The sequence below is a fragment of the Carettochelys insculpta genome, chromosome 4, assembly GCF_033958435.1.
Source record: "Carettochelys insculpta isolate YL-2023 chromosome 4, ASM3395843v1, whole genome shotgun sequence".
Classification (NCBI taxonomy): domain Eukaryota; kingdom Metazoa; phylum Chordata; order Testudines; family Carettochelyidae; genus Carettochelys; species Carettochelys insculpta.
Genome location: NC_134140.1, coordinates 100,633,360 through 100,661,285, shown reverse-complemented (window position 1 = coordinate 100,661,285; position 27,926 = coordinate 100,633,360). Strand labels below are relative to the sequence as shown.

General features: G+C 40.9%; 2 protein-coding genes across 6 annotated transcripts in view; one reads left to right on the top strand and one right to left on the bottom strand.

Moving 5' to 3' along the window:
* Positions 1-26: 26 nt before the first annotated feature.
* NUDT6 (nudix hydrolase 6) lies at positions 27-24,685 on the bottom strand. 2 transcript variants are annotated; one of them, XM_074993352.1, is made up of 5 exons: positions 24,190-24,685; positions 21,821-22,024; positions 15,770-15,825; positions 5,386-5,440; positions 27-424 (listed from the first exon to the last, which is right to left on the bottom strand). In XM_074993352.1, exons 1-5 carry the CDS (start codon positions 24,668-24,670, stop codon positions 27-29), a joined length of 1,194 nt encoding a protein of 397 aa, XP_074849453.1. In that variant the 5' UTR covers positions 24,671-24,685. The 2 variants fall into 2 exon arrangements, with proteins under 2 accessions (XP_074849453.1, XP_074849454.1); XM_074993353.1 differs by having other exon boundaries at positions 24,371-24,587.
* AFG2A (AAA ATPase AFG2A) overlaps positions 24,630-27,926 on the top strand; it is a 269,455-nt gene continuing 266,158 nt past the window's right edge. For 2 of the 4 annotated variants that reach the window (XM_074993344.1, XM_074993345.1), the window contains exons 1-3: positions 24,630-24,786; positions 26,432-26,556; positions 27,209-27,366. In XM_074993344.1, coding sequence (XP_074849445.1) covers positions 24,669-24,786; positions 26,432-26,556; positions 27,209-27,366 — 401 coding nt within the window. In that variant the 5' untranslated portion in view covers positions 24,630-24,668. The remainder of the gene's footprint in view (positions 24,787-26,431; positions 26,557-27,208; positions 27,367-27,926) is intronic. The other 2 variants (XM_074993342.1, XM_074993343.1) reach the window with 2 other exon arrangements.

Genomic DNA, 27,926 nt, shown 5'->3' with positions numbered 1-27,926 from the left:
CTAAATTATTTAGTAAAATGTGAAACTTATGATGATTCTGTCATGAATTTGTAAGTATCTGGCAGCTCCCTGTGGTACAGTTTATAAAATAGGCCTGTGTAAACAGCTGGAAATTCTTTCATAGTTATATCAATCTTTTCAAATCCTTCTTTGTATCCATAAAGTAGCAGTTTAGCTACATGACTGGTAATGGGGGTAGTGTCTTTGGTCCTGGCAAGTTCCTCAAGATCCATCCATTCACAGCTCAGGCACTCCTCTTGGCAGAAACTGATGTTGAATGAGGAAGGCTGCAGGCGACAGATGATATACATGTCTGATCTACCAAAGGCTCCAGGGTGCCTGTGTTGCTGCCTTATGCTTAAGAGGGCCTTGAACTCTGACTTTACGCCAGTCTCTTCAAAAACCTCTCGAACTGCTGTGTCTCCTAAATGAAAAGAAATATTCTTACAGTACATGTGGAGACTATATTTCAAGAATTGTTTATTGTGAAAGATTTCCAGTTCCTAAAGCATTGCTGAAGGCAACACCTTTTTGAGACTGTAAAGGCTATAAACTCCAGTATTATAGTAATCTTGGTGTTTAGTTCTTTGAGGAAAACTAATTGCAATGGACTATTTTTTGCTTTTCTTGGGGATAACCTACAAAATGATGAATGTTCCTTGATACTGTACAAGTACAGTGTAGCTCTGAAACAGATGCACCAAGGCAGTATAACTTGCTCTTATCGAAAGGATTTGCTGAATGTTTTTCAGTTTAATGAATCCATTTTAGGTTTATTTTCAAAGGCTGATTTTTTTTCCTTTTGCATTGATTGTGGGAGCAGATCAATTAGCTTAGTGGCAGAAAGTAGACAATTCATCTTACTGATGTAAAATTGTATAAACTATTCCCCTACAAAACATGGGGATGCTTTAGCCCTTTTCAAACTTATCCTTGATGGCTATATGACATGTCACTTATATTATTTTGCCATGATACTACAAAGTCTATTGATGCATAGAAAATTCATACAGATTATTCCTTTTAACTTTGCTTCTGGAAATCTTCTGTATATTGACCAAGAACAGAGAAATATGTCTTGCATTTCTCATTGTAAAAATCTGTACGAGTGTAGGGGGGTAAGAAACCTCAGTAACTTGGGCCCAGTTCAGGAAGTTCCATGAGCACATTCACAGAGTTACTTGTGCTTAAATTTCACCATTTTTTAAAAGAACCTTGCTGAGTCTGAGTACTAGAACAGCTAATGGTTGGCAGGGTAACTCATTGACTTCCCATGTTTAGACCCAGTCCCTCCGCTGACTAAAAGCCTGAGTTAACTCAGAATGGCAATCAAAATCGAAGATTCCAAGAGGGCTCTAATATCCTCATCTGCCAAAAGTTAGCCATAAGAGCATAAGAACGGCCACACTGGGTGAAACCAAAGGTCCTTCTAGCCCTTCCTCTGATATTGGCCTATGACAGGCTCCTCTCTGAAGGAATGAACAGAACAGGTAATCACCAAGGCTGCATCTACACTAGCAAGTTCTTTCAAAAGATTTTTCGAAAGAAGAGAGCTCTTTCAAAAGAGCCCTTGGAGCGTCTACGCACAAAAAGTGTTCTTTTGAAAGTGCATCGAAAGAATATGGTGCTCCTTTCAAAATCATTCTTCCTTTCCTGTTTTGGGAAGAGTGCCCCCTTCTGAAAGCTTCTTTTGAAACAAAATGTGCGTAGATGCTCCGCAGGGCCCTTCTTTTGGAAGAACTGTCTTTTTCGATCCCTAATCCATTCTTTCGAAAGTGAGTGTGGACACTCTCTTTCGAAAAAGCAGATCGCTCTTTTGATCCGCTTTTTTGTGTGTGGACAATCTTTCAGAAGAGATTTGGAAGAGCTTCTTTTGAAAGCTCTCTGTAGTGTAGACATAGCCCAAGTGATCCATCCCGTCACCTATTCCCAGCCTCTGAAAAACAGAGGGGAACCATTCCTGCCTATCCTGGCTAATAGCCGTTGATGCAGCTATCCTTCTTGAATTTTTGAACCCTTTTTGAACCCTGTTAAAGCCCTGATCTTTCCACTGTCCTCCAGCAGAGGGTTTACTGACTGTGCATTGTGAAAAGCAATACTTCCTTTCGTTTTTAAACCTGCTACTTAAAAATTTCATTTGGTGGCCCCTAGTTCCGGTGTTATGAGAACAAATAAACAATGTTTCCTTATTTATCTTCTATACCAGTCATGATTTTATACACTTACCACACACCCCCTCTTACTCTCCTTTTTTCTAAGGTGAGAAGAGTCTTTTTAATCTCTCTTCATATGATGGCTCTTTCAAACACCTAACCATTTTTGTTGCCCTCTTCTGAACTTTTTCCAGTGCCAAGATACCCTTTTTGAGATGAGGTGACCACATCAGGGAAAAATTTCACAAACCCTCTTGGTGCATTAGCCAACCATTAACTGTTTTTGGACGGGACTCAGCAAGGTTCTTAAATATGCTTAACTTTAACCCCAAGTAACAAAAGGTCACGAAAAACTTCACAAACCCTCTTGATTGGGGTAATTTTTGAATGAGTGAATAGACATTTCTTTATCCTCGTGGTAAAGAACTGGCTGTGTTTTGTGTATTTAAATGCCCATGGCTACTTTGCTAGGCTATTTTCTGCAGTTAAATATAAACCAACATTCTAGTTACTAATTAACAGAATTGCATTCCTTTTTAACAAGAAACTTTTTCGTGACTCTCCCTCACCTGCAAATCATCTTGAAATGTGAGAAGTATACAAGATATAAATTGTGGGTTTTTAGTAATCACTGAATTTCAGGACATACTTCTATGTATGCTTAAAGTTAAGCCCATGAGTAACTGGATTGAACTTCATAGGACTAGTTACATGAGCACAGTCTGCAAGGGTTGAGGGGGGATGATACTATATAAATGTCTGCAGAGCATTTTATTACAGTATTAACTACAAAGCTACTCCAGGTTTTTGTGTGTGGGGAGAGGGAAGTGCTCTGACTCCATGTCTGACACTCCTCTGGCTGTAATCATTGAAGTTCTAATGGAAGGTGGGCAGAGTTAGTCTTCACAGGTTAAACAGAAGAGGAAAGCAAATGTTATTCCCTACAGTTTTGTGTGCAGTTCTGTAGCAACTTAACAGGGAAAAGGAGTAAAAAGATGGAACTAGAGCAATGCTGAAGGATGTCATGCTACGACAGAATCATTAGACCAGGGATTTTAGTTAAGCTTTTCTTCAAGATGTAGTGCCTTGTTTTAGTTGCCTTATTTTTTAATACTTTAAAATATTATATGACAAGTTAAAATAGAAGGACTACTTAGGGCTTGAGTTTCCAAAATCAGCAAGCCCCAAAATGCATGCAAATTTTGTGCTTAATTTGTTTCCCAAAACTACTGCAGCTGCTTGTGCAAACTGGTACATGTGGCTAAACACTGATCTCCAAAGCATGGTACCTGCACTCTGAAATTTTTGAAAATTAGGCCCATAAATGTTTGAGGCTTAATGTAAATGAAGGAAAAAATAAAGTTCTGTTTATTTTATTTCGTTTCATTAATTTATATCTTAAAATACAGTAACTATTTACTACATCACATCTTAATGTTCTAATATTGGTATGAAGGAAACTTTAAGAAACATATGTTTTTCCCAGTTATTATTATCCTATTTGCTGTCATGCCCAGCAACAGCTACAGCCTCACCTATTTTAGAGGGACGTCCCTGGCACTCCTATATATAGCACTCCTACAGTGGAGCCATGGTCAGTACTGGCCATTCTTTGCCCATCAGTAATGTAAAGCTCTCCCCAGATCCCTTCCCTTTCCATCCTTGTCCAACCAGACTTCCTTTCAGAACAGGCAAACATACTATGTATAATAATGCCACGATCTACTCATAGGCAAACATAAATGTTTTAACATGCAAGCTCATGTTTCAAAAACTATACATGCAACATCAACTGATGTTCAATTGGATGTGTGGGAAAGAAAACACTTGTGGCTAAGCTGCAGGACAAGGAGTTAGCAGATATCAGCCTGTCCCCACTCCTCCCAGACATTTTCTGTATTAGTCCACCCATGCTAACCTCTTTTTGCCTGATCTTAGTCATCAGCAAGGTGCAGATATTCAAATCTCAAACAGTATTGCGAGGAAAATGTATTAATATAAGAGTGAAGACTGGAGTACTACCCACTGGAAGGAATCTTTGAACCCAAGACCTACATAATGTCTCCTTTATCCAGAAAAACCTGTAGTCTCTCCTTATGCAAAAAACCTTCTGCTATGTAAACTCATTGGTCCTGTACCTTTCGACAGAACTTCAGCAGTACTGTACTATTAAGTGAAGTATTTCCTCAACTCTTGAGTCAGTTTTTACCTTTACTTTAAGAGTAATGACTATTTGGCTACATCTACACTAGGGGAAAACTATGAAAGGGCCATTCTAGTGGCCAAATTGGAGAATACTAATGAGGCGCTGAAATGAATATTCAGCATCTCATTAGCATGCTTCCAGCTGCAGCACTTTGAAAGTGCCACATATCACTCAAGTGCAGCTTGTCTGCACGGGGGTCCTTTTCGAAAAGACCCTGCAAATGTCAAAATCAGCTGATAGGAATAAGGGGATTTCAACGTTTGCAGGGTCGTTTTGAAAAGGACCCCTGTGTAAACGAGCTGTGTGTGAGCAAAACCCGGCACTTTTGAAGTACCATGGTCAGCAGCATGCTAATGAGGCACTGAACATTCATTTCAGCGCTCGTTAGTATTCTCCGATTTGGCCATTTGCAAGGCCCTTTTGAAGTTTTTCCCTAGTGTAGATGTAGCCTTTGTGATGCAGTTGTGCTTAGTGTCTCCTGCTGAAAACGGGCTCATTTTGGTAAGCACTGTATTACTAGGTAAAAGAGACAGTTACTGCCTGAAAATGCTTCCGATCTAAACAAACAAGATGGACCCAGGATGGGAGAAGACACGTAGTTATTTCCATGGTACAGATAGGTACTGAGTATCAGGAATTTTTACTCAGAATGTTGCTGAGTTTTATCACCTGGTGCTCCAGGTGCCTGAAGTATCTGAATTCATTAATTTCTATGCTATATTAATCTTCTTTACACTTTGGGTTTTCATATGACACAATGTCAAATAAGTCTAGAAATCAAACACTGCTCTTCATGAAGACTGTAGAAAAATGTGTTAAATATGCACTGAACATGGTGAAGCATTGGGCACCCTCGGCTGAAGGGTCAGTTTTAAGATGTGGGGTTATGTCCTCCCACCTCTCGGACACCAATTTAAATAAGATACCAACCATCTCACAAGAGTGATCCTACAAAACTGCTTTAGACTGATGGAGTTATGATTGCTTACACTGCTGATGGATTTGAAACACTGTCGTGAGACTTACCAATGTCTTCTCCTGGGTCGGACAGGCCTCCGGGAAACTTCCATGCATTTGTGGTCTATAATGGAGGAGAAAATATTTAGTAAGGCACAGTCTGTTTTGTTCTCCCTAATACAAAAGGATTCCTCTAGAATGCCTACTCAACTGAATAAGTACATGAACTTTTAGGTGGTGACATGTTAATTACTTCCATAATTATCAGTAAAGATTTCAATAAAACTTCTCTTTTTTGCTAATGTGATCAGACAGCTACCTGTCTATATGAAATATTGGAAGAAGACATCTACTGATTGAAAGTATAAACTGTCTAACAGTCATTAGACAAAGTTGCTGCTAGTTAACTAGATAAAATAAGTAGTTAGACATGAAAGAAGCTGCTATAGATATAGACTGTATAATCTTATATTTAATCACTAATGTATTCTACTTCAGTTTTTTTGCTTTTTAAAAATAACTGTACATATTTAATCTTCAAATAGGTATGATTGTAGTACTGTTCTAAACTGCACTGGCTTTAAAGTGTTTAGTGTCTGTAATAACCATGTAGTGTAAACTTGTCATTTGTTTTTATGGAGTAGAAAAATAAAATCGACTTTTTATGTGACTCAATACAGAATCTTATTGAAGTTCAGCAGAATCAAATTATTTTAATTATTCAAGATAAACTGCAGCCTTGCAACAATTGAAATCTCTGGCTGGGGGGCTGTATGCATGGGGGCAGTCCCTGGCTGGGGGTGATCTGCAATGGGCAGGGCTCCCCATCTTTGCAAGCAGTCTCCATACCTACACTCTCAGGGTGCTCAGCCCAGTGCAGTGAGGGTAGAAATATGCCTTGCCACTTTCACATAAAATTAATTTGAACAGTTAATATTTGACTTACTTTGTTAATGTAAAACACTCTTGGTACGCATTGCCAATGTTGAAATGGATCATATTGCTTGCCATATAATAAATTCTAAACCCTGGAGAGGGGTAGTAGCTGTACAGGTCATCTATATCTCGTGTGGATGTGGCCCACGTAGTATATACAAATCCATAGCTGTGGCTCACAATGGTAAATATGTTGAGAACCACTGCAACAGATGATCTAATAATTTCTTCTCACCTTAAGTTTCTTTGAAAACATGAGACACGATATTTCATAAACTGCATTTAGGGAGATGGGGTCAATTTAAAGATAGTTATGTCCTGATCGCAATGGCCAGGCAAATCCTCTATGGCTGGATAATTTTTTTTTTAAATGTCTGGTTTCCTCTCAAATGACGTAGCTAGAGTCCTACTGCCAGTAGTAACTAGTGGTCACTTCCCAGATGCTTTGTTGATTGAGCACTCAGTAGCGCACTCAACTGGTCACTAATTTCCATCAAAAGTTGTTGTTTGTTAAGAGTAGTAATGTGCGCACTGGATAATGAAATAAGAACTGCAACTGGTAAACATGGCCAAGATCCTGCAGCTGTTAGATTAGATAGTATACATTTTTAAAACTAACCAACAGTTAAAATGTTACCAGGAAGTTAATCTCCTGAGATTAATGTAGAAAAATATAATGAAAATAATGCTGGGGAAAAAGAGTAATTTTTTTGTTTTATGCAAAGCTACTGGGTACTGTCCATTGATTATATGGAAAAACATTCTCATGGGAGAAAAGGATTTGAATTATAAAAATGTAGTTGGACAATATGTATATATTTGCTGGCATTCAGAATTTGTTTTCAGTACCTGCAAATCTTTCTGTCTAATTGTCCTCATTCATGGCACCACACAAAGATCTCTTAAAATATTTTCGAGATGGCAGCCACATTCAGTATGCATCACACAAATATACTTGAGTGATTTTTCAACTTTCAAAATACCTCATTTAAACTGGTCTCCATTTTTTGCAGGGGGTGTCATTTTTGGGGGGAAAATGACAAAAAATTCCGAAGAACATAAGCATAGCCACACTGGGCCAGCATTCCTCTGTCTTATCTTCTGACAGGGATTGCTGCCAGATGGTCCACAACAACCAGACAGAACTGTAATTATTCAATAATTCTGTCATCTAGTCCCAGTTTCTCGCAGTCTGAGGTTCAGAAAAACTCAGGCTATGTCTACACTAGAGTGATCTGTTGACAGAAGTTGCTGCCAGAAGATACATTCCGAAAAAACTTGTGTCAACAGAGAACGGCCAGACTTCCTGGCTGCTCTCTTGACAGAATGGCCAACTGGAAACACAGCAGACAGGGCTGCCCAGGGACCTGGAAGCCCTGTTATTGACAGAGGGCCCCCTGGAACATCCAGACAGCTTTTTTTATTGACAGATTCTGTCAAGGAAAGTGTTCTGCCTCATGGAGGAGAGGCAGAAGTAGCCCCAGATATAGGGTTCTGTCCCTTACCATCTTGGCCAATAGTCATTGTAGATCTCTCCTCCATGAAGTTGCTAATTCTTTTTTGAACCCTGTTATGCCTTTTGGCCCAGCAACAAGTTTGATACATTGACTGTTCATTGTGTGAAGTACTTCCTTCTGCTTGTGTTCAGGCCAGATGCCTACTGATATCGTTAGGTGACACCCTGGTTCTTGTGTTATGTGAAGGGGTAAATATAGTAAACTCTTTCATATTTGGCAGCCCCAGGACCAAGAGGTTGCCCAATATTCAAATATTCTGGATCCTAGAGAGTATACCTAGCAAAACAAGATTAGATATTAAGAAACAAACAAAAATGTAGGCACAGTATTTTATTTACCAACAACAGTAGTATTGTACACTGTAAACTTACACTGTATTTATTTGTATTTACTTTCACTATACAGTACTTACGGCAAATGTAACTAAAATTTATTTCTGGTTAAAATCCTGGTTATTTGAGAGTTCCTGATACCGGATATGAATGATTACTGAAACTACTTTTCTCACCCACAAACCACTAATGAACAGTTTATGGCTGTCTATCATATCTCCTCTCAAATAATCTCTATTCTAAGCAGAACAGTCGCCATCTGTAATTTCTCCTCCCACGGAAGCTGTTCTATACCCTTAAATATTTTTGCCCTTTCTCCATATTTTTTCCCATTCTAATTTATCTTCTTTGAAGTGGGGCAATCAGAACTGAACAAAGTATTCAAGATGTAGGTACACCAGCGATTTATATAGTGGCATATTTTTTTGCCTTATTGTAGATCACTTTCCTAATGGTTCCTAAGATAGGAAGATTTTTTTCTACTGTAGTTGCACACTGAACAGACATTTTCAGAAATTTTTTACTCCAAGATCTTTTGCGTTGTAACTGCTAATTTAGGCCCTATTATTTTGTATGTCTAGTTTGGATTATGCTGTCTGACGTGCATTACTTTGCATTTATCAACATTAAATTTTGTCTGCCATATTGTTGCCTAGTCATCCACTTTTGTGAGATTTCTTTGTAACCCTTAGCAGTGAGCTTTGGACTTAACCATCTTGAGTAAGAGTGTGTCTTTTGCAAACTTTGCTACCTGTACCCCACTGTTTATTCCATTTTACAGATCATTTATTAATATGCTGAACAATGCAGGTCCCAGTATACCACCTAGTAGTACTCCACTATCTACATCTCACCTATGAAAACTAACCATTTAGTCCTACCCTTTGTTTTCTAGCTTTTAACCTTGCTTTACTTAACAGCCTTTGACGTTGGACCTGGTAAAGATCTTTGGAAAGTCCAAGTGCACTACATCAACTGGAACATCTGTAAACATGCTTGTTGCACCCGCAAGAAATTCCTGTAAATTGGTGAAAAGTAAGTTCACTTTTTGCTTGCATACCACATCAGTCGTATTCTGGCAGAGAGCTGGATGTACTGAGGCCTGGATTGTGCCAATTTTATTCTGCATCACCCGAAAATGAGATGTTGTGGAGCTATGCAAAAGTTCACCCCTCTCTCTTTAAAGTTCCATCATTCTGCGCATACAGCATCCTCTACCTTTTCTTGGGCAACATATGGAGGAAAACCACCTTTTTGTTCCCAAAGTCTGATACTGTATGGCAGGAATTGTGTTGTGCATTCTGAGTGGAAAGCAAGCTCATGCTTTTGTACTGCAGGGTGGCTGAGGCAGCAAGACAAACCTTGAAATGTACAATTTTTTTAGGAAACTAATATTTTTTTTGCTATTACAAATATAAAGGAGATATAGGGGTTTTTTTTTTGTTTTTTCTTTTTTTGCTATCTGATTATTTACTGGGTTCTGCTGAAACTTAAGCAGATTATTTTTATTGTTACATGCTCATTCCAAGGACTAGGAAAATATTATTTCTAAACTGGTAGGATCTGTATTTTCTTCACTTATTCTGGAAACTCTTTCCACCTATAACAAGAGCCTGTTCTGGCTCTTAGAGATTGCATGCCAAATTTCTGCATTAAGTGGCAACTACTCAAACTGAGCTTGGAGGCTTCACTACACAGAAGTCCTCACAGTTTTGCTCTACAGCTAATAAAAATTCAAAGTTAATACTTTACTTCCTGTAGAGGGGTGCCTCTCTTCCCTGAACTCTTGCATTACCAATTCAACATATTGTATAATTGTGCCTGCCTATGAATATACTCTTTCATTTAAGGACATTAGCTTTGCTGCAACTAGCTGTGAACTGAAGTAAAGCTTAGCTTGATCACTGAGAATAAGTCTGTTGCTAGTTATTTCACTATGAGGAAAATGTGGCTAGTAGGATGGTGGCTTAAATTTAATTACAGAAAATGGAAGTTAGTGCATCCAATTACAACTTACGTTGCCATTTGCAGAAAATGTCTACTCCCAACTAATTATAGCCTATGGTGTTATGACGGAGAGATTCAGTTTAAATTTCAAATAGATTATTCACTTAAACAAACCTTTAACCAAAACAGAAGTAACACATGAGTTCTGTTGTCCTTGAATTTACCACATGAAATGGGGAAATGAGTCAAGAATCTGGTTATGAAATAAGGAGCCTTTCACCACTTGACTGGTTTAAATGTAAGCAATCTTGGTAGTAACTGGAAGCCATTACCGTGTGATGGATGTTTGGTGGTCTCAGTACAGTTCCACATCACAAAAACCACCATTACCACAATTGACACTCTTGCTTGGCAACCTCAAGAGGCCAAGAATGAAAGTGTATGTGAGACATTAAGTACTTCCATGCATGTTGTTGTGGCTCCTCTAGATCCTGGACAAAGAATATTACATCATGTTAGAGATGCACCTGGCACTTTACAAAACAAAGAAATGGAATCCCTGACTCAAAGAGTTTAATGAGAGCTATTGGCTTTCCTGAGATTCTGCAAAGGTCTGCATAAATACAGGAAGAATAAAGGAATGGTGCTAAAGTTAGCCTATGGCCTACATGGGGAAAGTGTGGTTGGTTGGAGAAGACAAAAGCCAAGGTGGTCATCATATAGTCATGAGGTTGCTGGGGTGTATAATACACGTGTCTTCAATTACACTGTGTTTGGGGTTCATTTTTAATGCAGGGGTGAGGGTACCTAAGTAGGCCATTTTTGTGGGGGAATTGGCATTAATGGTGTCTGTGTTGTAGCTGTCTATAACTTTTAGTCTAAAGAAAATCAAGGACTTCGAATAAAAAGTCCCTGTGCCTAAGGCCTGGTCTACACTAGGAGACTGTTGAATTTAAGCATCTAAGCTTGATTTTATAAGCTATCCATCTACACCCCAGCACTCAGAAGGTCGATTTTTGTAATGCTGACTTCCCCCCACAGTAACGCTAATTTACAAAGTCAAACTACACAAATGTACATGGCAGCGTTATTAAAATAGATTTTATTAGCCTTTAAACTGTCCCACAGTGCCCCTCAAGGTGTCCTTTACGGTCATCACTCTACCCCCGCTGCTCTCCAGATCAGCTGGAAATAGATGACAGGAAGTGGTAGTCATCAGCTTGGGAATTTTGTTTAGCTTTCCTTTCCTCTTTGGCTAGGGAGGCAAGTAGATGTGTGGATCACATCTCTACAGCACACCTTGTAGTCATGAGTTCCCAAGATCACAAAAGAGCCGCATCGGGGCTCTTGGACCTCATTTCATTGTGGGGGAAAGAAGCTATTTTCATTCAGCTCAAATCCAGCAAGAGGAATGCTGATATTTATGCAAAAATGATGCAGAAAGGGTACAGCAGGGACACTCAGCAGTGCCACATGAAGATCAAGGAGCCAAGGCAGAGCTACCAGAAATGCAAGACAGCCAACAGTAGGTCTGGGGCATCTCTCCAGAAATGCCGATGCTACAATGAGCTTCACACAGTTCTGAGGACGGACACAATCTCTTCCCCCCAACAAGAAGTCGTATCGACTCCTGTGTTCCTCGGGAGTATGATGAAGTGCGTCCTGATGTGGAAGCAGTGGACGACACTAGAGTCCATTCCAGCATAGAAGTAGATCCTGAAAGCCAGGAGATGTTTATCGAGCTGGAGCCAGTGGAGCCTGTCCCCTTAACTCAGGAGGCAGCTTCAGAGGCCAACATGGATCTTGGAGAGGGCACTTCTGGTAAGGGGGCTTTTTTTTCTACTGATAATAGTATGTTGTGGTTGTGGGTGTTAATATGTCTGGGGATGGAGTGTGGATCCTGTTTGGACATCTCACTGAAGGTCTTAGACAGGTACTTTACCAACATGGTACCTGGACAGAATAAGCAATCTTTCCTTATCGCTTTCTGTTAGTCTTATGAGGCTGATGTCTCGTTTGGCCACCTAGAACGCATGGGAAGTTTCGTGAGTCTCTGATGATTTTTTGTCTGAGACCTACCAGCTGAAGGGCAGAACTCATGCATCTCCTGGAGCAGCCGCTTTGAAGTCCAGGTGCTGTTTTAAGCAGCAACCACTCCAGGCAAACCCACTACACAGCAGCAAGGGAGGTTTGGGTTGAACGTTAGGAAAAGTTCCTAACTGTCAGGGTAGTCAAACACCGGAATAAATTGCCTAGGGAGTTTGTGGAATCTCCATCTCTGGAGATATTTAAGAATAGGTTAGATAAATGTCTATCAGAGATGGTCTAGACAGTACTTGGTCCTGCCATGAGGGCAAGGGGCTGGACTCGATGACCTCTCAAGGTCCCTTCCAGTCCTAGCATTCTATGATTCTAAGAGTAACCAGAGTGACTTTGCAGTTGCAATATGTTTGTCCATAAAGACAGAGAGCCATTCTTTCAGTCAGTATGGTCATTGTTCAGAGTAAAGATACAAATGTTGCTATTGCTAATGACATTATTTCTAATTTTTTTTTTTTTTTGCAGCAAACAATCCTGGTAAAAGACAAAGAGGACCCAGTCCAGCAGATAAGTTGCATCAAATGTGGAGGAAGAAGACTCATATTGAATTGTTGGAAAATTATTTTGATGTAGTCACAAAGGAAAAAACAGCTCTGTGACTGGAGAAAAGAAATGATGGACTCTCACGAACCAATGCATGACTGATTCATGTCCTTTATGGGCAAGCAAATAAAATTAATTAATTCTCTGCTACAGAAATCACAATCTGCAACCTGTGAATTAACTGAAGCTGTGCTTGATAAAAAGTCAGTGAACAAAGCACCCCTCACCTCAACAAATGCTCCATTACATGACTCCCTATCCATACACATTACGTTCCTCTGTTAGAGGCAAAGCACTCCCAGGCTACTCCAGGCCTCACCAATACATGCCACACTTACCCTGGTCATTCTCCTCCCTGGAGGCAATGCATCCACCAGCCAACACAGGCACCATCATTTGAGACCTCCCTCAAGCCAGTCAGTCCACTCACCAGCTCCTGGCCCTGCATCCCCTGTCCAACTAATGCCTGCCCCCATAGCTCAGCCCTCCACACATTCAGCACCCTCCTCTTGACTGGGACCCAGAACGGGGTGGCGGGGGGGAGAGAGGTCACGAGAGCCCAGCTTCATAGCCCCACAAAATCAACATCCACCAGAAAGCTAACCTTTGACTATGATCTTATTGTCCTTTCTTCTCCTATATTCCCCCACTCTTCCATTAGTATCCTCCTAAATAAAAACATTATTTACTGGAAAAAGAGTTTCCTTTATCGGTTAACATGCTTTGGGCTGGTTGGGTGGTGATAGCTGTTGCACAGTTGATGTGGGGGGGCAGTTCATAAAGGGCAAGGAAACAGCATGGTTTGGGGTGAGAAACTAGCTAACAACCTTCACGTTCATTCACAAACTTGGTTTTCAAGGCATCCCTGATTTTCAGTGCCTCTTTCTGGGATTTCCTGTTTTCCCTGAGGGTTAGTTGCTGATAATTTCTTGCCAGGATCTCTGCCTCTGCCCCACACACAGGCATGAAACTTTCCCCCCTTACCTCACAAATGTTAGGAAGACGACAGCAGGCCCCACTGACAAGGGTAGCGTTTACTTCACTGAGGTCTAAGTGGGTCAAAAAACACCTGTATCTGGCTTTTGTATGGCCAAAGGTACATTCTACCACCATTCTTCACCTGCTCAGCATGTAGTTAAAGAGCTCCATACTGGAGACCAGGGTGCTTCTGTAAGGCATCATGAGCTAAGGGAACAAGGGGTAATCAGGGTCACCCAAAATCACTATGGGCATTTCCATACCCTCAATGTTAATTTTCTGGTCTGAGAAGAAAGTAACACTCTGGAGCCTTCTAAACAAACCAGAATTCCTAAAGAGTCACATGTCATGCACCCTTCTCAGCCACCCCATGATGATGCCAATGAAATGACCTTTGTGATACACCAATGCCTGCAACAACATAGAGAAGTACCCCTTGCAGTTAATGTAATCTATGTTTACTTGTAAACATAAACAGGATCACTAACAAATCTACTCTACATTTTAAAACCAGTCCATCATCATTTAAAAATTTCTGTAGTAATGTATGTCAATATAATATATCTCAAATACTGTGCATGATACACAAACAATGAGCACGTGTAATATATACATAAAATACTGGTGTACTGAGAACAGGGTCATGGAAGAGTTGACTGTGACATAGCAACCTAAACATTCTTTAACTGAACTTTGGTATCTTTCGCTAAACCTTTTGATTGTTACATAAATATTGTTTGACTACAACAGTACTTCAGATCTTTTCAGTATTTGTCAACAGAGAAAATATAAACACAATATAACCATCTATTTTTCTTGGTTTCTTGGAGCAGACAGTCATTGAAATAATTAGCATATTACACGTGTCTCCTTCTGTTTTTTTTCAAAAATGAATTGGTAAAGAAAAATGTAAGTCAGTGGGTGTGTGTATGTTATACATATGAGCTAGGGTGAAATCTAGGCCCCACAGAACACAATAGCTATGTCTACACGTGTATGCTACATCGAAATAGCTTATTTCGATGTAGCAAAATCAAGCTATTTCGATGAATAGCATCTACACGTCCTCCAGGGCTGGTGCCGTCGACATTCAACATTGACGTTGGGCAGCACCACATGGAAGTAGGCACTGCAGGGGAGCGTCTACACACCGAAGCGGCCCACATCGAAATAAGGGTGCCAGGAACAGCTGCAGACAGGGTCACAGGGCGGACAAGCACTTCCCGGGCAACAGCTAGCCGCTCCCTTAAAAGGCCCCTCCCAGACACACTTGCACTAAACAGCACAAGATCCACAGAGCCGACAACTGGTTGCAGACCCTGTGCATGCAGCATGGATCCCCAGCTGCAGCAGCAGCAGCCAGAAGCCCTGGGCTAAGGGCTGCCGCACACGGTGACCATAGAGCCCCGCAGGGGCTGGAGAGAGTGTCTCTCAACCCCTCAGCTGATGGCCGCCATGGCGGACCCCGCTATTTCGATGTTGCGGGACACGGATCGTCTACACGTGCCCTACTTCGACGTTCAACGTCAAAGTAGGGCGCTATTCCCATCTCCTGATGGGGACAGCGACTTCAACATCTCGCCGCCTTACGTTGATTTCAACTTCGAAATAGTGCTCGCCATGTGTAGATGTGGCAGGTGCTATTTTGAAGTTGGCGCGGCTACTTCGAAGTAGCTGGCATGTGTAGATGCAGCTAATGAGACTTTTCCCACTGACTACAATGGAACATTTTGACCCTTACCTTCCCACCTTGCCCCTCTTTTGATTGGCCATACAACTTCTTCAGGTACTTGTCAAGTGGTGTAACATTCAGTTAAGCACAATACAAGTTTATTCAATTTCTATCCATTTAAAATTAATAAAACTGTGAGAACAGTCTGCAATACAGCACCTTTCAAAATTCACAGTTTCTTATTCCTTTTCAAATATATATATATATTTTTAGTAGTCTATAGTTAAGTATTCAAAAATACCTGCGGAGAAAGTAAACTTTAACTATTCTAACTTATTAGAAATGAAAGCTAAAAGATCTTTGTTTTATACAGTATGCAAATCCCATTTAGGATTAATAAGAATTCTGGAATAATATAACAAACTTACTTTATTTTTATCTTGTACAACCAATACTTTTCCAGTGTCTACATCTAATGCAGCACCTGTTGGGGAAAGAATATTTTTCTGATAACTTTAGAAAGCAAGCATCTAGAACCTATCTCAAAATTTTACATGAGCTAAGCAAACCTTTCTGGAGATTCGTTGGTGTTCAGTGCAAGTTTACGCTAGGCTTATCCTGGAAGGTGATTTATCATCAGAAAACTGGACTGAGCTAAATTAACAAAGTACATCAAATTACAAATATAAAAGTTATAATTTCATAATATGAGGGATTATGCTTTCCAAAATTTAGAATGCAGGTTAGAAACATAAAAGAAAAATACATCTTAAGTTTTATGTAAAATGACTTCTACTAAAATTGCATGGCCAAGAAAAGTATTACAAACGATCTAGCAAAACATACGTGGAAATCAATGCCTTTCTTCCACAAAAATCTAACCCAATGCTCTTTTAAGTTCCTGGGAATCTTTCCATAGATTATAAAGGGCCTTGGATCAGGTCCCAGCTGAAAATAATCATCCTGGCTGAAATCCTAACACTAGTGAATCATATGACAAAGTTCCCCTTAATTTCAATGAGTCCATGAGTCCTCTCACTCTAGAGATAGGAGTACTTTTCGACTGAAAAATAGGCAGAAAATGACATCTGTTTGTCACTGATGCATTTTGACTTCAGAAACTGGTTTTATTGATGATGAAACTATTCTGCCAATTAGCTTATATATTCATTGATATTGTGCTGACTAGATAATCTGAATTCTTTCTAATCAGCAAGTAGTATTTGCGTCAACCTGTTTATCGGATAGCACTACCCCCACGTGGCACAGCACCACCTTACTTGATGGAAAAAAATGACAAGTTTAAGGGTTTAACTGAGTAATTAAGCCTTGCAGTGTATTCTGGTGATTGCAGTTGGCCCATTACTTACTTCCGCAGAAAACAAGTTTCCATATTTTTCTTAAAACCCTGTCTGCTTTCAGGTCTAATCATTCTATCACACCTGGTAACTGTTTTTGAAAGGATTCCAATTTAAAGACAGCTGTCCCTTTTAAAATGGGTATTTTACTACCCTGGCATCCCTTCTGACAGATTTTATCTTTACATGCTGTGGTGAGCACAAGGAGAAGAGTGAATGCAATTTCCAGTGGCCTTTTCCACATCAGTTGTGCTCTGGTTTAATACTGATAATTACAGGAAGAACTGTTCCTATCAATTTTGAGTGGATGGAAGCCTATGTGGTTAGCATTTGATGATGCACACATCTAAAATATTGGGGGAAAATATTTTCACATACGGGAATTATTAAGGAATTAAGTTTTTAGATTGAAAACATCCTTTTCTGCGTTATATAGAAATTGGAGCTTTGTGTGTAGGAGAAATATTTAAAAGATGAAACAGCAGTCCTGAAGTCAAGCTTTGTGAAAGGGCGTGCTTTAGGGAATTAGTCATATATCTGCTTCCTTCATCAGCAGCACATTAGTCTGGAATCCTGCTGGGGGCGGGAGAAGATGCAGACATCAACTTTTATGCAGGCTGTAGTGGTTCTTTTCCAGAAAAAAGATGCTTCTCAGCCAAACGGCTTTCTGAGACTAGGAATGGCCACTAGAAATGGCAAACAGTGGTCTGGATTATTTGGAAAGAAGGATCAACTGTTTCTCTTCTCTGCTCCCAGCAAATTAATATCTGTCAATGTAACTGAGCATGGTGAGGTGCCTACATCCAGTCATGAGCAGGGCCTTTTTTGTAAAAAAGAGGTGCCAATACTCAGCTGGCTCTCAGCCCCCTCTTCCCAGCCAATCCCATGGCTGGAGGTGCCCAGGTGTACTGGCAAGTACCTGTATAAAAAAGCACTGGTCGCGAGTAATGATTAGAGCAAAAAGAAGAAAAGAAAAATGCTTGTAGTGGTCTGCTTCTCGTCTCCTTCATTAGCTATCAACAGTAGGCCTTGGCATTTAAACTGTGGAGAGAATTTCTACACACAGTCTATCTGACGCTTAGAACATTGAACTACCTTCCACGCTGACTCTCTGGAAAAGAGACAACCTATTGTCTCCCAAGGCAATAGTTAAGAGAACGTTATTTTGTTCAGTGACCAGTGTCTTTTCTCTTTCTGGAAACAGATGATAGAAATATAAAAAAACCTTCCTCTTCTCCAGAAGTAGAGAACAAAAAGTAGATACTGCTTACGAATAAATGTATTAAACAGTTTTAACTTTGTGCTGCCAATGGATGTTCACAGTCCAAGTTCATTTCTGGTCCACGTAATGGCTGTAAACACTGAATGCCTGTGCCATAAACAGTAACAGCTAAAAATTGACATTATTTTGAGGTATTATGGAAAGTTGTTTTTAAAATTCCCAAAACTGCTTCAGACAGTTCCTAATCTATCTAATGTGCTCAATTGCTGGAATCTTACACAATCATTTGTAGCAGCTGTAGATGCAGCCCATAACAGAAAATAGGTTGTGCCCCAATGATGTGTAGCAATGACCAAGATTATGGCTTCTGTTCAACTGTGTAAGGCAGCGGTAGTGAAAAGGCAGACTGAGAGACACTTTTGAATGGACCCTAAAAACCTTTTTATTTAGTATTACCATTATCACTGGGTTTTAAAATCATTTTCTGTAGAGTCTGTATCTTGACCAAATGCTTTGGACCTGGACAAAAAATATCTGACTGGGTGTGGTAGGATTCTCGCTCTGCTCTAACTCAATGTACTTTCTTTCTTCTAATAACCAGTTCAACCAGAGCACTGTGGCTAGTGTGGTGAGCTGATGCTGCGTAGGAGGGGAAAGAGAAGGAAGGGCCAGGGGTTAGCCTCTCCAGGTAGTAGCTCTGGAGCCAGACAGATAGGTCTGGCAGGCTGATGTGACCATAGTCTGGGGACCCCTTAACCATTTCATACACTACACTACCAGCTCAATTTGATTTATAATTCTGGGTTTTATAAATTTGATTTTGAGTATCCTCACTTCCCCACAAATTCCACACAAAGTCGAGTTAGTGCTGCCATGCTGAATGACCAACCATCGACTGTTGCAGCAGTGCATCGTGGGAACCTATCCCACAGTTCCTTCAGCCCCTCATTCTGCCCCCTCCCCTGCCCCGGGCCCTGCTGCACCCCCATCACTGATGGTGCTCACTCTGCTGCCTGGTTCCCAGGTCCCTGCAGCCTGGGGGAGCCAGGATACTGACCAGCACTGCACTACCTAGCTTGCCAGAGCCAGGAGCCAGGTGCAGCAATGCCAGTCAGTTTCCTGGTTCCCTGAAGTGGCAGGGAGCCGGGAGCCAGGGGCAGCAGTGCCACTCAGCCTCTGGAGGCTAATGAATCTGATTCAAAGACATGGCGTTTCCACACCAACCTTCATTTGAACTTTTGAATTCAAACTTAATGCTACACCCAGCTGGTTTCAATGATGTTATGATATCGATATTAGTGCTCCTTAAATCGAGCTAATGGTATTTAAAGTGAAGATAGTCACTTGGTACAATCGAGCTAACTGCCTTAAATGTGAATTTATCTGGTAGTGTAGATGTAGCCATAGTGTAACAGCCTTTCACGCAGCATACAGTTCAATGGTAAATGACTGGAAGATCCTTTGCATTTTGCTGAAAAGTAGTTACAAATTGAGGCAGTAAATTCACAATCAGTGGCTACTGCAAACACATCAAACCTGATTTCAGCTCTCTAGACTGGCTTCTGAGGGCATCAGTTCTTATTCTCATGGGACAAGGTACATAAAAGATTGCCTAAACGTCCCGCATGAAGACTGTGGTCAACAACTTTGCTTTTCTGAAACAATGGAATTTTCTACCCGGGGTGGGGCTGTGAGACTGAAGGAGTCAAGAGTTTTCTCAGTATCCGATCTGGAACTGTGGAATGAATTCCCACTTGAGCTCAGAATGACCAAAAATTTCACCACTTTCCACTTCCGAGTGCACTGTGTATGCTTTTTTGCTTTGTCTTGCCTTCTCAGGAACATATATGAAAGGTTGTGTAAACGATAATAATGGTAATTTAAAAAATCCCGCCAATGCATCTATACAGAAGAACCTATATAAAATAGAACAGTACTTTATAGTACAACTTCATTTAAATAAATCAGTTGATTTACAATATCATGTGTTCCTGATCTTTTCCTTCCATGAAAAACTCCAAATAAAACCTAACTGAAACCACCTGGATTAAAAACAATAACAGAAAATAAATACATAAAAAGTACTAGGGTTTTTTTTTTTTTTAGTTATTATGTGGTAGTGCTTGAAATCAATAAGCCACAGTTTCTGGAATAAACTGAATTGCTTCTGCCCTTGAAGTTACTTCCTATTTGTATAAAATACAGCCAAAATGTTTGCCCCACAATAAAAGGTAATCAAATGCTAGTATTTCAAAGATATTTTCAACATATATTATTTTGGTTCTGCAGTGTACAAAACAGTAGTTTTTAAAACTACAACTTTTTACATTACATTTTGAGTTATGCAAATCTTACTTCAGGAAAATCCCCTTTCAGTTACTTTTATTTTCTCAAATATGTAAATTGCAACCATAAGGCGTAATACTGTACTTTTGCAAAGGGAATGCATTGTCTGACCTTAGTTTAATGCCACATATTTTAATGATGAGATTTTCATACCTCTGGAAAACATGTTTAAACATGTCTTTTGAAGAAAAAAAAAACAAACCCAAGGCTTGTCTTAAATATTTTCATCTGTGCTGCCCTCTGCTGATTTGCCCTGCAAAAATGTGTGGTTTACTGGCAATTCAATATTGCAAAGCTGTGGTATAATGCAAAGCAGGAGGGAAAAAAAGTTTCTTTATAGTTAATGTTCTTTGTACAATGTAATTAAACTTTACTTTATCTTCCATTTCATGTGTGTACCTCTTAATTTGAATTAGTGTATGACTATTTACAAGCTCTCAAAATCATATGGTGATCAGCTAACTTATATACATCAGTTCCTAAAATTGATGATTTTTGTCCTTCCCCACTCTCTCAAATTTGTGGTAAGTACATTTGTGCCATTGGGTGCTGTAGCCCAGGACCTAGTCTAAAAGTGGGTGAACTATATGAATTAACACATGGCCAGGTAAAGGCAGGAAGTGAGACACCTAGGGGTGCTTCAGGATCAGAGATACAGTCCTATAACCAGGTATTTTAGCATGCTTAGGTGGACCCAAGAAGAACAGGTCCACATTTACAGTCCATACAATACGTTAAAAAGACCCATGCATTTCTTTTAGTTTTTGTAAAAAGAAATACTTTATTAGTTCTCATTTGATTTATAGTTTTGCAGGTTTAAACATTCCATCTCTCCTGGAGGACATTTCGTTCTTTGCAGGGTGAATGCCGTAGAGTTCCTGGTTTTGTTTAGTTTTTGTTTTAAAGTGTCCTATAGGAGAGATGAAATGTTAAAGCTTCAGGACCATATCTTGCCCCCTCCATTGCCCAACACAGTTTAAAACTTTTTTAATCCTCAAAACTAAGACAACAGCTGACCAGTTTGTTTTTAATTCCCACACATCACAATGTGTTTGTTCTATGGAGACACTTCTAAATGACAGACTGCACTTCACAAAGTTATCCAGCCCCTCGACAAACAATTCCTGCTGGTTTGTGTAGCGTGGAAGCGTTTGACTTTTTGCTGAATCAGGTCCTAAACCAGGGGTCAGCAACCTTTCTGAGGCAGGTTGCCGAAATTTGACTGTTTGACCTCTATGTATGGTCGAAGTGCCAGTGATATATTTTAAAGTCACTAATAGTCCTACTTACAACAGCTTCATTAACAAATTAATTAAGATACTGAGCTTTACAGCTTAGGTGGTGGTTGGCATCATTAGCTGGTCTTTTGTTAATCCACAGGGGGCATGGCTTTGAGCAAGCTCCTGGCTGCACGTGGGAGGAGGGGTGTGGCTGAGCTCCCTCATGAAAATTGGCTCACATGCCACTGTTGGCACCTGTGTCAGGGGCTGCTGACCCCTGTCCTAAACCATCGACATTTTCTTTTCCTAAACAGAATTGTTACTGGAACTAACCTGCCACTCCTAACTGATGTGTGGCATATCCTGGTAACCTGCTGGGTCCTTCTCCTAGCCACAGTGTCAGCGTAGACGAGTCTGATTCTGCATGGTGAAAAGTAAAGCCCTGCAAAGCAGCAGTGGCTATAAATTTGCTTTGGAGGATAGGAATGTGCAACCAGACTGCTATTCTGCCTTCTGCTCTCCACTGCTTGACAGACTCTAGGAAAAAAAAAAAGATAACACAAGATCATTGCTTGCTTTCATACAGTGAAAATAAAAGCTGTTCTCTGATGGCCATCCCTCCCATTCTTTTTACCAAATTCTTTAGTTCTGCTGAATATAATAGGAGAGCTTAATGTGGAATAACAGCAGTAGTCAGAAAAGTGATTGTGAAATTGTACCGTGGCATATTCCTGACTTAAAAGTTTTCAAGCTGGCTTCATTTATTGCAGGAGCAAACTGGTTGAAAAAATGTAGGTAAAACTGATTGCAAAAAGGAGGTATGGCATATTTGCTGGCTCAGACCATATATAAAGGTGCCAGTACAATCTGAGTTTTAGTGCAAATAACTGTCTTCTTGTGATAATTTTGGGAAACAGTAAAAAAAACTTTAATTATGAAAAAAAAAAAAGATGAAAACACATCTCCAAGAAGATGGCAACTGGCAGTAAGGACACCAATTTTCAGCATGCAAGTAACAGAGGTTTCTTGATCATTTGCTACTATTACTAGAAATTAAAGTAAAAGATCTTTATCATCGTCTAAATAGTGGATCACCTGGATTGTGGTTTACAATATTATGTTGGTGCTCGATTTTCAATGGAACTTTACATGCACTTTGCTGATAGCATTGCACAATCAGTAATGAAGATTCTGTCCTTTTCATGTGTTCACTTTTTTTCCAGTACTAACAGAAATTAAAGGTTGAATAATGTGTTGTGCAACTGTAAACCCGAGGTTACAAAATTATGCCACGATATTTGAGGCTTGTAGGCTAGCTGCCTAAGAAGTATGCTTTCTCTTCAGGGAAAAGAATGACAGGTAAATGTATGCAAGGAAAAATGACAAGGCTATTTCAAGGGATTACAAAATGCACTTTGGAAAAGGAACATTATCAGATTTAAAATTCATCCAAATTTGCTTGTTTATGTACGAATAGAATTTAGAAATTTTTAAAAATACAACTTAATTTTAGTAACAGAGAGGAAGCTGTGCTAGTCTATACACTATCAAAACAAAAAGCAGTCAAGTAGCACTTTAAAGACTAGCAAAATAGTTTACTAGGTGAGCTTTCGTGGGACAGACCCACTTCTTCAGACCATAGAGTCTGTTCCAGTCTGGCTATGGTCTGAAGAAGTGGGTCTGTCCCACGAAAGCTCACCTAATAAACTATTTTGCTAGTCTTTAAAGTGCTACTTGACTGCTTTTTGTTTTAACTTAATTTTAATTCCTAATATTCCTCCTGCTTTTTACACTGCATGTTTGGCCAAACCTTCCCTCCCCTCCAATTCCTCAGAAATCGGTACAAGTTGAAATGCTCTAATCCGTAACTCTCTCGCCTGGTGAACTCCATAATCTGGCATGATTTTAGTCAGTTGGACAATCACTTATCATGGGTGTGGCCAAGTTTCCTGTGGTCCCATAAAGTTTGTTTCCACCCACCGCTCTTGGCTCTCAGTGCTTTATTTTATTTAGCTATAATTTACCCCCAAATGTCTTCTAAGAGCCCAGTAAGCAGTGGAAGTGTTGGTAACGTCCTAGAGAATATTGACCTCCTGTCATCCAGCAAATTCTCTCCTCCACCACCAGTCAGGTTCTGAGGGTGCTGAATGAGAGAGAGGTACAACCTGTACCTGATTTCATAAGGCTTCCACTGTTGGGTGCAGATGCCAAAAAGCAATGTTTAAATCTCGTAAAAAATAGCCTCCCCTGAAATGAAAACAAAATAGCCTCTTCTGGCTGCCTTGTAAAATCTCAGTTGATGGTGTTTAATATACCAGATTTTAATGACATAATGAACCAAGTACTTTGTTTGGGTCCGATACTGCCAACCTTCTCCCACACGACCAAGCCCTCCCAGTGACAGCAATGGGAGGTTTGGGTGAGTACAGGATTACTGGAAACGTTTGTTGTTATTGTAAAAATAATGACAAGTCCTGTGGCACCTTAAAGACTCACTTGTTTAGTTGGCCCTAAGCTTTCCTGGGCTGGAATCCCCTTTGTCAGCTGCAGCTTAGTGGAACGCAGCCCACCGAACCATCTGCCCAAATAAATGTGCTAGTCTTTAAGGCGCCTTAGCCCCTCTCCTTGTTTTTGCTGAAGCTGACTACCAGGGCACCCTAAACATTGTGTGGTTTATGTACATCGGTAGCCCGGCTTCCTACCGGAAAGGTGACATTGCCCTGGGGGAAATCCTGGGTCTAGGTCACTCCAGGGGAGCTTTCCTCCTGCTCCCAATGAGGTGAGGATTTCAGCGCCCTGGGGAGGGAGCTCCTTGCTGTTTACAAGACCTGCTCTTCCAGGGCTGCAGGCCAGGGGCAGCGCGGGGCCCTGAACTGCACTTGCCCTGGAGCCATCGCTGGAAGGTGTCTCGGTCCAAGCTCTCCGGAGAGCGAAGCTGAGCCAGGTGCACGGAGACCCCACCAAACTTATCCAGCTGGGGCTGGAGGCCGGCTGGGCAGCCGAGGCGGCGGTAGAGACCGAGGGAGACTCGGGCCTGCAAGAGATCCCAGCGCAGCGCCCGGACCCCCAGCATCGCCCTGCGCTGGCAGACAGCGGCGCCGCGGCCTGGGGGCGGTGCCGGCCTTTGCACTCTGACTGGGAAGCGCTTCCCGGGGCCGCGCACGTGGCCGCGCCTCCTGCCATGTCCGCCGCCAAGAGAAGGAGCCGGGGGCGGCTGCCCCCCGAAGGCGGCTCCCCCGGGCTGGCCGAGCGCCCCCAAGCTCTCCTCACGCTGGCTGCCGCAGACTTCTCGGGGCAAGGTAGGGAGGGGGCTGCCAGAGACGTCTCCCCGGCCGGGCGGCAGAGGTGGCCGCCGCTTGCTACTCCGGGAGGGGAAAGGCGGCTTGAAGCGCCTCCTTCAACCTCCCAAATCGTACTTCCCGCCCGGGAGACTCGGGGTGTAAGCCCACAGGTTGGTGCTGGGCTGCTGGAGCCGCCGGTGGCCGCTGCAAAAACTAAGCATGTTGCGGTGCACAGTGACATTTACTGTTGGTTTGCATTTATGGATAGTTTGATCTATATCCCCAGCGCTGTGTATCTGGTGAATTGTGCAACATAAATAAGATTGTGGCTGTTGCAGTGGAAGGCTGCAGCTTTGCAGTTGGTGCCCTGCAGGGCTCCCTTTTGACCATAAACAACAAGAAGTCCTGTGGCATCTTATAGACTAACAGAAATTTAGCCCACGAAAGCTTATGTTCCAAAATATCTGTTAGTCTCTAAGGTGCCACAGGACTTCTTGTTGTTTTTGGAGATAGAGACTAACTTGGCTACCTCTCTGATACTTTTGACCATAGATACTCGTGCAAAGGCAGTCTGGTATAGATCTGGTAGGTCTGGAACCAAAAGTTGCATTTGCTACAGTGCAGCACGAAGTATATAGCATGAAATAAATATATGCCCTAATCTTGCACATGTTTATTTGCATATTCCCATGGACTTTAACAGGACATTTTCAGAATTGGAACCATGTAACTGTGTTCACTTTAAAAACCGGATGCTAAACGATTTGTAGAAGAGCAGACTGTCAGCCACAGAGTTTGGCTATACCGTTAAATAGAGCATTAAGACTTTTCTTTAGAAGTGTCTTTTTTTCTGTACAACCCTATTTATCCAAACAGAAATAATGCTACAGAAAATGCTAGGAAAAGTTAAAAACTAAATTATGTTAAATTATAAAAAAAGGTTTCTGCTCTTTTGACCATGAAATCTTACTGCCTTTTGCAGCAGCAGCTCCTAATTAAACTGATCAATTTGCTAGTATGTGCTGATGTTTTTAAAAAAATCTTGCTACAATAGAAATATTTTTGTAGGATTGGCCATCTCTGTTGTGCAGTTCTTTTCAATAGCATCTGCTTACCACATCAGGTATTGAAGCAATCATAGGATTAATGATGGGATGCACAGACCTTCTCTGTGTCACTGGTTCAAATCTGGAGCTAGGTAATACTGACTGAAAGTTGTAATCCGATAGCTGTTCAGAATAGCTGAATTGGAAAGAACTGCTGCTACCCAAATATGAAAATAAAGACTGGCTGAAGAAACTGGCTTTCAAGAAAGATTAAGAGGAGGTATGGCATCTTCCATCAGAGAGGTAGTGAGAAGTCTGTACGTGTACTCAAGCTTTCTTGAAATGAATTGTGGCAGTCGGGCTAATTCTTCATATACTAATGCCACAAAAACCCCACCATCATGATTCACTCTGTGTTAGAATCAAATGGGCATAGATGAGGAACAGGGATGCATGTGCTTGTAACATAGGGAATCTTGCAGCATGAATGCAAGTGTTTTATTTTGGAACAGAGAAGTTATGTTTGCAGTCCTGTCCCTCAGGGTTGGCACATGTTGTTTTCAGTACTAAATTCACATATTGTACAAAACAATTACATATTTTCTCTAATGTTTTAGCAGATGACAAAGTTCCTACAATGTACAGAAGAACCCTTGTGCAGCTAGCACTTAACAGTATGAAACTGGCTAATATATGCATAGGTCGACCAGTCTTGCTTACCAGTACAGATGGAAAGCAAGAGGTGAGATTTCTTTTGTTGTCTGTTATGCTAAGTTTGTACTTGAGTAAGTGGTGGCCTGATGGTTAGGTCACAAGTGGGAGATGAGTCTGTAGATTTCAAAATTCCTGTTTTGGAGTCTAGTTCTCCACACAATTTAGTTTGGCTGTGAGTTTATGCTTAAGGATGGAAAAGTGGATGAGTTGTGTAACAGGCTGTTTTTGTAGCATGGCATTGAAACTTGTGTACAGCTTTTGATTGCTGTTGGCCTGGATTTAGTTATGCCATTAAATGTTTTCAGTAATTATTTGAAGTCACTCCATGCCATGTTTTTAAATAGTCAAGGGGAACTAACCCCAGAGAGCTGACTCCTCCTCCACTATCTGCAGAACAACTCTGCCCTTAGTTATATGTTCTCTCTTATTCACAAAATGTAAGCCTATATTTTTAGAAAGCATTTTAGTTCTGCCTGCAAGGGGTCCAGTGCTAACTGCCTTGCATATGCTTGTGGAACATTCCATATTAACACAATCCTTAATTCCTTGTGGAGTTTGATTTAAAAGGCATGATGGTTTCCCCCATTTTTAACTAGGGTATGACAATTGGGGGTGGGGAGAAAATGCTCAGTTACCGTATTTATTTTTTAATTTGACACTTGAAATTTTAATTTGTATAGGTCTGTACTGCTTGGCCAATTGCAGGCTTCCCAGGAGGGAAAGTTGGTCTAAGTGGAATCACTCAGAAAAATCTGCAAGTGAAACCTGGTGATGCAGTTACTGTCCAGCCTGTGGTCGGTGCAGTGATACAGGCAGAAGAAATAGATGTGAAGCTGAGGTTTGGAATTTTTCTGTGAACATTACCTACAAATATGTATACATTCTGGAACTGGTGCATTGTAGGTCAAGTTCAGGCCTGTTGTAGTTGGGTGCAGGTCTACTTTGCATTTTAATGAAACTAGCATATGCTTGAAGTTAAGCACATGCTTAAAGTATTTGCAGGATTGGGGCATAAATTTATTTTGGGAAATATCATGGGAGCAATGCCTCCTGGGCTGGTGCTCCTGCAGGAGTTCTGCAGACACAAGATTTGATGGGCTGTGCTGCAGCTAAATTGACTCTAAGGTTTTAAGTGGCCTGTATCCATTACAAATCGTATATTTGTATCACAGTTCTCAGGTAACCAGTAAGCATTTCCTGCTGTTTGGGTGCTTCAAAACTGCGTGAACAGGAGTCTCAGGGATATTAAACTGAGCAAAATAATCTGACTGGATCTGAAGGTGCTCCCATTCTCCAAGTCTTTTTATTATCGTCTCTGATTCCCTAACCCCAGGAGGGGTTTAAGATAATGCATACTGGCTACTCAACTGGTTGCTTTAGGGCTTTCCAAATCCATCC

Coding starts and splice junctions, on each gene's coding strand:
- NUDT6 (XM_074993352.1), bottom strand. CDS start 24,670: ATGGCAGGAGGCGCGGCCACGTGCGCGGCCCCGGGAAGCGCTTCCCAG. Junction 22,025..24,189: donor AGGGCAATGTCACCTTTCCG/GTAGGAAGCCGG, acceptor TTTTTTTCCTAG/AGTCTGTCAAGCAGTGGAGA. Junction 425..5,385: donor CGACCCAGGAGAAGACATTG/GTAAGTCTCACG, acceptor CTTTTCATTTAG/GAGACACAGCAGTTCGAGAG.